The sequence below is a fragment of the Pecten maximus genome, chromosome 18, assembly GCF_902652985.1.
Source record: "Pecten maximus chromosome 18, xPecMax1.1, whole genome shotgun sequence".
In the NCBI taxonomy this organism is placed as follows: Eukaryota; Metazoa; Mollusca; class Bivalvia; order Pectinida; family Pectinidae; genus Pecten; species Pecten maximus.
Window position 1 is genome coordinate 13,048,612 of NC_047032.1, and position 10,742 is coordinate 13,059,353.

General features: G+C 33.2%; 1 protein-coding gene across 1 annotated transcript in view; it reads left to right on the plus strand.

Moving 5' to 3' along the window:
• The window catches only part of LOC117316235, a 30,854-nt gene extending 22,783 nt beyond the window's left edge, over window positions 1–8,071 (plus strand). The window contains exons 13-19 of the mRNA XM_033870772.1: window positions 824–1,012; window positions 2,875–3,039; window positions 4,145–4,328; window positions 4,645–4,804; window positions 5,791–5,945; window positions 6,356–6,420; window positions 7,457–8,071. Of these exons, the coding sequence (XP_033726663.1) occupies window positions 824–1,012; window positions 2,875–3,039; window positions 4,145–4,328; window positions 4,645–4,804; window positions 5,791–5,945; window positions 6,356–6,420; window positions 7,457–7,779 (1,241 nt within the window). The 3' untranslated portion in view covers window positions 7,780–8,071. The remainder of the gene's footprint in view (window positions 1–823; window positions 1,013–2,874; window positions 3,040–4,144; window positions 4,329–4,644; window positions 4,805–5,790; window positions 5,946–6,355; window positions 6,421–7,456) is intronic.
• Window positions 8,072–10,742: the final 2,671 nt, after the last annotated feature.

Here is a 10,742-nt window from a genome sequence, read left to right on the forward strand (position 1 = left end):
ACCTGTAATGTGGGAATTCCGTCCCAGTTATTCTATTGTTGAGATATTAAAGATGATCTACTTACCAGAATACTGAACACATGTATTGATATTCTACTATTACATATACTGCACATATTTACAAATGTAATGTCGACGATTAGTAGTACTGTTGAAAAGCCTCTGTTAGTCAGTCCTTCTACTTCACTTTTGTGGCTTTTCTTTAAATATTTTGCAGTGACAATTGTTAAAAACTTCCCCTAGGTACTTTCATTTTACTGTTGTACAAAATATATTTATATCTAGTCGCATTCATATCTATGTAGTTGTATATTATACCAATATATCATGGATGTCTGTGCCATAGTCAAGAATATTTGACACGAGGTACTGGTAATCGATCGATGTTCTATTGCACGAGGCCGAAGGCTATGCAATTTATTTCGATCACCAATACCATGTCAAACCAATTGGAATGATGAAATATCTGTACAAGTTACAGTTTCACTATGTAATACTTAGGGTGCATCATTCATCGTTAAGGTATTCTGTGATAATTTGATAACTTATAAAAGTTAAATCTAAAACGGATCAGGTAAATACAATTACTCGCTGAATGATTTTCTAAGAACTTAACAAAAACAAATGGTGTAAAACAAAACTATAATATGATAACACACCTCTTGCTTACTGATAAGCACATTTGATGTGACACAAATTAAATCTTTTTTCGTTTCATTAATGATGAAAATGCCAATGAATTGTGATTTCCTAAAATACGACTAGATGTTTGTATTCGTTTGCGTAAATGATTATCCAGCTAATTCCTACGTTTATATTTGAGACGTTGACATGTCGCCACGTGATCCCCGATGGATAGGAGCGTGGTGGCTCGGTTTCCTGGTATTTGGTGCCGCTAGCATTGTCTTCTCCATTCCACTTGTCTTCTTTCCAAAACATTTAAAGAAACAAGCTGAACCTGTTATAGACGGCAAGAAACGAGAAGAAATGAGTCGGAAAGAAAAGATAAAAGGTATGGAATATCACAAAACGTACAAGAATTATTTTAATGTAATGCTACTAAACTTATACACACTATCCCCACGATTTATAATATTATTATGCTTGAATACTTTGAGAAAACAAATGTACCAGGTGTAATTCAGTCACTTTCCTTACACGTTGTTGGGATGTAGTTAGTGATAAAATTACGCCAAAGAAGTGCATATAACAAGTTTTCAGATATACTTTACAAGTCTATAATGTATGTGAAGTTTACTGGTTCACACTGATTTGGAATCACAAAATATTCGAATATTTTAGGACTACATGAGTGTTGCATTTTGTATTCTTTATGATATCAATAAAACGACTTAAATCCGTATATTAATCTGATGTGAGCCAGTTTGATGGACTTTATTCGTTGACTATTTGTTTAGATGGTAAAGCAAAGAGGAGAAGTAGGATAATTTAAGGAAGGGAGGGGTGAATACCAAAGTGGGAGAAAGAAGAAAATGCTTACACAGACAAATATATAAGAAAAAACTGCATTACTGGAAAAAAACCCAACATGTGATTGTAATGCAGCAAGAAACAGAACGAAATCCAAAATATTTTTCCCGTTCTTAGATTAGGACAACGCTACCTATTCATATTGGTGCACATCACGCATGCCTGTTTGTTTGAATTTGTAAAGTTACTTGACTTCCCTTTTGGTTTTCTAAGATTTGGTCCCTAGCATCACTTTCCTAGAATGAAAAAAACGATACGATACAGTTTTACTGTAATGTTCGCGTGAAATGGTATTTCGCTATGTTAGCAATCATTATATATATCTCGTAAATAAACTAGCGGATGTATTATACACACAGACATGTTTGCCTGATTGATGTCGAATATTTACAAGGCGGTACTGCGCTAAGTTTCATAACAGCAAACTATCTCCTACTGGAAAATATATAAACTATACGGTATATGAATTATTAAACATAAACTTTATAATAAAGTAATTTTTTCTTTTAACCTGATAGCCGCTTGCGTGTCTTTTATAAATATTTGAGCATACAAAACTCTGGTCAAATGTTGAGACAATATTTTATTATTGTGTTGTGATCTGTTGGACAATTCATGTTTGTAAACTAAACAACAATATTAATTCGAAATCGATACAAAGAGGAACAAAATATGGAAAATGTAGATTTACACATGCATCCTTGAAATAGTACAAGGGTGATATGATCATGTGTTTTGAATGGTTTGGTTTGTGTTGTTTAAAGTCCTAATATCAATGGCCATTTAAGGAGGACGGCCTCTCCTGCTTGCGAGATGAATTCCTGTATTACATACATGTGTGTTTGTCTCCTTGTCAAAGCGTTGAATCGATAACGACTTTATAGTGCTGTCTCACTGAAGCATATTGTCTAAGACACCCAACATGACACACGAAACCGGTCACATTATATTGTTAACATACGAACCAATCGTCCAACTCATAAAATGCTGAGCGCTTAGCAGGAGTAGAAACTAGCATTTTTATAGACTCTGGAGTATCTCGGCCAGGGGAAAGAACCATAAGCCTTCCTCTTGATCACATTGGCGAACGCTCAACTAAATGCAAAGAGTGAGGCAGTGTTAAGACGTAAGGAAGAAGAAAGTAGGATAAAAAGAATAAAAAAGATTAGATAATAGATATGGTATCCTCTTACAAAGCACACCCTTCCTGTATAGCATATTCGAAAGGTTATAATTTAAGGTAAACGCCTTTTGTTTAATCGAGTACAACCGCCATGTAAATCTAGAAAATATTTATGTAATGATACGTTCCCAAATAGATAGCCGAGGTGGTGATAACTAAACAAGCAGACATATAATTATCTGCTTATATTTGATCTGCAGAGAGTGCCTTGTCTTATTGGCGAATAGCGAAGAATCCAGTCTACATGGCTCAGATGATCAGTTCCACACTAGACATGGCTGGCAGAGCTGGATATTACGCATTCCTGTCCAAGTATATAAACACACAGTTCAACATCCCGCTTTGGCAGGCCAATATCACCCTAGGTAAATATATTTATACCCTTTAATATCGACCCAGGTACATGTATACATACCTCTTAATATCACCTTAGCGAAATGCACGTATGAGATTTTATGTATGCAAATAAAATGTATAAAATATAATTTTCTGTCACTATTTTTTACGCTTTGCTGATAATTTGTGAACTGGATTGAGACGGATAAGTTGCTTTGATATAGTGGTATGTTAAACTCAAAACTATCATTATTACATGTATATTATTACAATAAAACTGTAATCAAAACTGTCTTGCGGGCCAATATCAACTTTCTTTTACTGCATATCGGCATTATATTTCAATATCAATTACTCTATATATTCATACAAATGTACTTGGTGTTTGGTATATCTTGATATTATTCAGTCATTGGGATACTTCTGCATAGCTGCTCATTGTAATAATTTCTGTGAAGACGCACATAAGAAAATATTAGCTTCCCTTCGGATTTCCAAATTTATGCCGTAGCTTCACTGATAAGATAATTCTATTGTTCAGATCTTAGATACAGAAATAAATTGGGCAACAGGCAAAGCGTATAAAAACCCTCTCCTCACAGAAGAAAACAGTATGCATGCACACTACAAACATTTTATTTGCACTGACTGATAACCATTCTCTGTTCTATCAACAAGATAAGATGGAAATCATTCTAAAATATGAGATCAGAAAAGCAGTACTTTTTAAATTAACATTTTAATCCCTGATGCCATATCCGATCAAAAACTTAATTGATATTGCAGGAAATATTCTCCTTTACTTTTATCAATATGCGTTTAAATATCATCAGATATAGTGAGTAATTGGAAAAAATTGGAATCTTCCGGTAAGAATCCGAGATACATATGTAATATTGTGACTTGAGAGGTAGTTAAGCATGTACTTAAAACAGTTTGCTAAAGACATGATTTTGAAATACTACATACATTCCTATTTAAATACAATATTCATTTCTGGGAGTATTTTGTAAAATTCCAAGATATCGAAAGACAGGCATCATGAAGCGCATGCTTTGCATTTATGTCATTTGATGATCTCAATGATATTTCGTTTTCGTTTCAAATGTCAATTCCCATTTTTGTATCAACCAGCTATTGCCAACATATCCTCCATTGTTCTTGGCTCGTTCTTTGGTGGTTTTATTACAAGGCGGATCAAGCTAACACCTTGTAAGACGCTTGGATTGTTAATTACTTTATACGCTGCCAACATGATTCTATTTGCTGGGGTTTTGTTGCTGGGGTGCAGTCAACCAGAACTAGTTGGCCCCAAAAGGTACGTTTTGAATGTATAAGATATCATAATGTTTTTGATCGGCGCATATGCAAGTTAGAGACAAATGCTTCGTGAAACTATCTGTCGTGAAATGTGCTTGCTAGAAAAGAGATATTTTATAAAAGAATTTTGACGCTTTTACCCTAGCGCAATTTGCATCTGAACTGGCGGTTTCAATTCAGTAATAGAAAGCACTGTTACATTGCAAAAAATAATCAATAGTGAAAATATAAGTAGTGATTTGAATTCTCAGATGTAATTCACTTGTTTGTTCTCTCTACAATCCTTTAAGCACATAATTGCTTTGATATTACAGTGAACATGCGGTTATTCTTACATCTGCTAACCATTCCACGATATGTTCATATAATTGTGGCTGCAAAGAAGATGATTTTTTTCCAATTTGCGGATCAAATGGAATCAATTACCATTCCCCTTGTTACGCCGGATGTGCCTTCCCGTTAGGTAAAGGCGGGGTAAGTATAACAGATGTATTTATAAATTGAGCAGTGAAAAGTATTGGTAGGTCTAATTACAGAAAAAGGACAAAAATATTTATTTTAACACGACTCGGTTCCAACGCGTTTTGTTTGGATACGGACAATGTTCTAATCTGCGATAGACCATGATCAATCGTGTTTAGCCACGCCCCGTTTCTCATAAAAAAAGTATGGGTCAGGTTTGCCTTTTAGCATCTCAGTCTCAGAATTCTAAAAAAAAAAACACGATTTACAATTCATAATTCAAATGTCAATATTTATAAATATTAAAGCTTAAATATTTATCTATTAAGAAAGAATACCCTATACTAGGTTACTTCACTAAAAGGTACTGTTTTCGTTTACACCTAGAAATAATTTATGCCTAGATTATTTCTAGGCCAGTTATTTGTTAAATTATCAGGTGCCCGGTAGACCTATAACCATGCAGCAGACACATGAAGATAAAGTACAATACCAAATGAAATGTATTTGTTGAATTAGTTTAGTAGATATTGTTCTTACCGTCATGTATTTATTAAAACTTCATTTCGTCCGTGTGTAAGCTTCGAGCCAAGTAAAATCCGCAATGAAAGTGCACAAAACTTCACATAACGACCGGGCTTATAGAAACACAACAGCACTGATTTTGTCGAAACGCACAAATCGCTTTGCATACTGCAAAGTATATTTAAATATATCGATCTCAAACCAAAAAAAAAAAAAAAAAAACCGAAAAGAAAGACGTATCGGTTATAATCGCTATTCCCGATACCTACCCTGTCAACGTATCAGCATGTGAATTACAGTTTACTTGTCGAGGGCATAAAATAATGATAACTTAAAATTTTTAAAGTAGATGAAAATAGTTCAAAAGATTTTGAATGGGAAACAATTGAAAAACGAAGTATACAAATGTAAGATATGGTTTTAATTAGATTTTAAGAATTAACATAAATTCGTTCCGTTATCATGCTTTGTAGAACTTTGCCAATTGTACATGCATACCAAATGGAAGAGCCTCTGCGGGACTATGTGAGTCAGACTGCGGGATGTTGTATCCTTTCGCCATTGTCAGTTTTGTCGCTGGATTCATTGTGGCTCTTACCATTTCACCAAGTATCATTGCAAAGATCAGGCAAGACAGTTTTTATATCTACGATTTGATGTTTGCTTACAGCTTAATCATATAATGGGAAATTCATGAATATCCAGATCAGTGTCAAAAGTGATATTCATATAAATCATTATTGTATTGTGATGGTTAAACTGTAGAATGGTATATAGCGTTTTAATAGTATTTTATAACAGACATACATATTACGTACTTTTATCACTTTTGTATAACTACGAAAGAGAAAGACGTATTGGAAAAAGAATAATTAATAAATCTGCCATTTTAAAAACATGCCTCGAACAAAATTTACTCTTAATGTAGTGATTGTTAAGCGGCATTTCAATTTATTGCCATAATACCGATATGATGAGCAGGTTAACGTATTCTCTAATTTAACAACATGTGTTAATTGTGGCGTCTGTGCATTGTAGGTGTGTGGAGGACCGCGATAAATCAACGTCCATTGGACTTTCTTCCTTCTTCAGCTCGTTATTAGGTATGTAATACGTTTTCTGTTATATTTTGGAAGTTAATGATTGGCTTGTAATATATTTTTTATCTCATAGTTGGATTGATAAAATGCTCGTAGTTGCGGTCTTTAAGTTTGGATAAGACCCCTTTTCGTCGTATAGTAGATGAGTTATAAGCCGATTTTCGTGGTATTTGGATACTTTCGGTTGTAGACAGTTTCGTCGTAGTCGGCTAGGTAAGAGGTAAGTTTTGTCGTAACAGCAGTGTTTCCCCGTACGTTAGTATGTGTGCATGCACCAGGTCATTCGATATTAAAGGATTTAGTTTAAACATTATTTTATTCAACAAGACACAATAACATTACATATACAGAAAATAGCAAATGGGATGGGAAAACAAGCTTAAAGCTTATATTAATCCACAACATGTGACAGATGTCAACTTCTTACGAAAATCCTTACAACACGTAGTTCCAAGAATTACAACCTCATACATCCCACGTAAAAGTTTCATTGTGAACAGGAAACTTTCATGGTGAACAGTTTAAAGTTTCATTGGGACTAGTGAACGTTTTTTGGTGAAGAGTGAAATTTAATAGTCAACAGTGAAAGTTTTATGGTGAAAATTATGATACCCTTGGGATGTATGTTATTCTCTTGTGGTTTGCAATGGATATCAACAAATGTGTTCGATGCTTGATTTACGTTGCGGTTCAGCTTTCACAACTTTGGATCTCATGTAAAGGGCATGCAGTTACCCATATTTTATTTAGTCTCGCATGCAGGGTGTCGTCGATGGACGCTTACCCTTCACGAACTCCTGGTCTTTTTCCGCTTATGCTATAACAACAGGTTTCATGAGTATCCATCCATATGTTACCCTTGTTGTATGTATAGAATAAAGATAAGATCTACATATATATTAAACTCTCCGCATAACTCCACATAACATGACATATTTCTCTTGAAATTAAAATCAAAATAGCACAAATCTGGTAATTTTGAGATTTTTTTTATATGTATTTTTCAGTAAATTATCCATGTCACATACATTTTTTTCAGGGTTTTTACCAAGTCCAATAATATTCGGAAAAGTAGTCGATTCAACATGCTTGATTTGGCAAAAAAGCTGTGGAACTGAAGGAGCATGTTTATTTTACGACAATGACGACTTCCGACTGAAAATCCATCTGATTCCTCTAGTTTACATGTTTGCGGGACTATGCTGCTTGTCGTTTGGGTTTTATAAAGTTCGTTTATGGAAAAAATGGCCAAGCGAAGAAACGGAAGAATATCAAATTGTCTTACTTTCCGACGAAAAAGTAATTGATAAAACTAGTAGGAAAACAGAAACCACCCCATCACGAAACAACTCTAACAAGTAAATGTTTGTAGTGTGTAACTAGCACAGTATATCTGTGGTGTTGAGATTTGAAAGATATGGAAATGTCTTATTAATGTAGTTTTTTTTCACTTACTTATTACTCCATTGCATAACTGTATTTATACTTAACATTATGCTGTCTTATAATATATATATTTATCGAGAAAAAAGTTCGTGTCCATGTAGAGTTGGAGTTATAGCTGCTTTACCTTTCATGACAACTCGTGCATCTGATACTGTTTTATTGGAGAAAAACAGAGGAGCAGTCAATGAAAACAGAGGAGCAGTCAATGAAAACAGAGGAGCAGTCAATGAAAACAGAGGAGCAGTCAATGAAAATATTAAAATCTAGTCTCAATAGACCATAGTATATGACAAAACTTTATTAATTTGTTTTGTGAACGCATATACATTGTGACGTCACGTAAATTGTGACGTCATCAAGATGTCCTTTAGAAAATAAACTTTCCTGAAGAGCAGTAATAGCTGTGAAAGCGCTAGAAAGTCTGTCGGTAAGTTTTTTTTAAATATCATTTTCTAATAATAATTATGCCCAATTATATTATGATGTCATCAATAGATAACAATCCGTGACGTCACACCATTATGCAATGTAACCATGCACCTGAAGATCGAATACAGTGAAAGCGCTAGTGCAAAATGTAACGTTTTTTGTTGTCAGTTATCAATTATATATATATATTACTTGCATCTCGTGAACTTCAACATTATATATATAGTATATTGAATGGTTTCCCGTTTAATATAACATATATTTCACGAGTATGACAGAATATCGATACTTTCATGAGTACGTAGCACGAGTGAAACATATCGAAATATTCTGTCATACGAGTGAAATATGTTATATTAAACGGGAAACTATTTCATTTTCTTTTTTATTGCATTTTATATCCTTAACAACTAAATTGAAAACATCAAAAAAATAATAGTGTCAAAAAGTGCGGGAATCAATGATAGAGCTTTCTAAAGCCATCTCTTTGTGACGTAACTGCACTTCAACTTAACAGCGCCATTTTGGAAGGACTGATCAACGCAATTTAGGCGTTTTATGCGGTTATCGGATTATCTGTGCATGAGTAGCTAACGTCAAGTGAGTAGTTGGTCAAAAATCAATCTGAATATTTCAGAAATACAGCAAAATAACAAATTTATCTATCTTCGCTTCGACTGAAAAAAAAAGTTCGCCTTGATTGATCAAAAAGGAAAAACTTATATTTTCACTGCAAAACTTATATTTTCACTGAAAAATCTTATATGTTCACTTCTCATCGCTGTAGTGAAGTTTTATAAGTTTGATAAATTTCAATATTTCACTAGCAAAAATGCAATAAATATCTTTATTAAGCATTTGTAATAGGAAATAGAGCGTTGCAGGAATTAAGTAACTAATTTGCAGCCTTTGTTCTAGATGAACGGTAAATTCACAAATTAAACAGTTTACACAAAATGTCGTGTTTGTTCTTTAAGCAAATATCTTGGGTACGAATTCTTAAATTTCTCGTGATACGCTGAAGTTTGGTGCATGTTTGAAGGTAAGCCTCTACGTTATGTATCATGACCACATTTCATGAACGTAATATTATCTGGATTTAACCTTGATTTATTTTTCCATAATTCAAATATTCAAAATATCATTTTCAGAATAAAATACAAATACAGTATATTTTACAAATCCTAATGGAAGTAACGACACACAAGCTATTTTCTAGGTTTTCAAAATATTGGTAGAAGGAACGATTCCTCTAAAAAAATCATGCCCTGTGTCTGTTCGAACCGATTCAAGGTATTTACATATAGCTGATACGTACTTTTAATACAAACACTATAAAGGCCACATTTTGATATACGTTTGCACAGAATGGTTTAATTGTAGAAAGGGGTAATTTGAAAAATAATGTACCGAATTTGAATTTTCGTTTTTTTTAATGGAAAATCTGAATTTTACATTATAACTTAGCTCATCTGAATTAAATGATATGTCAAAAACTTATAAACATGATGTAATACATGTTTAAGATTCACAACATGAAAAAAATACTCACAGGAAGCATCGAAGTTAAACACAGACACTGCTGATGCTGTATTGTAGGAGAATACATAAGAATGGCTATCTGTGACGTCAGGGTCAGTCATCAATATAGTTAGAAATATATAAATCTGATGACACACAGATCGAAGTAACGCTCGGATCGCTTATGATTCTGGGATGTTCAGTGTCCGAGGGAGATTATCAAGAGTCGGCTGGGTATAAATACCTACAAAAGAATTGGAGACGCTCATCATTCCGCAACATCTTTGATTTATAATGTCATTTTGTTTCTTTCGTTATAGGTTTTTTGTTTTAGTGTTTTATTATAATTATATATTTTTGAAAGTTTTTATTTCTTATCTCTACAAATAATGTTGTAGTATATAGTGGATCAGTAATAATCCAGGAAATTATTTACTCGATATTTGTATGGAAACATGAACGAACGGTTTTACTTCACGTTATAAACTGTATTGTTTAATATAGCGGGCTAATTGTTCGCGATTGTCCCAGTCGGAGTTACACCTTGTGCATGTATATATATATATATCTATAATTCACGGTATGATTATGATTATGTGGCAATTTCATTTTAAATTAAATAAATAAAAAGGAACATGACGTTTTAATGTTTTATTTGATGTAGACAATTTCCATGTTTTAACAAAGAAATGTTATAGTTTTTTCTCCATCAAAAATAATTCTTATATGTCACTTCTGTATTGTATATCGAAACCATACTAAATATATCATCGTTAAACTATTATAGCTGGAAATGAAAATTTTATACCTGACATTGAAATGCTGATAAATAATCATATCAAAGAAGCGTTAAAGTTGAAAAAAAAAATGCGTGACATTAAAGCCAAAATGTTTCATTATTCATTCACAAACTATAAGAGATGTCATGG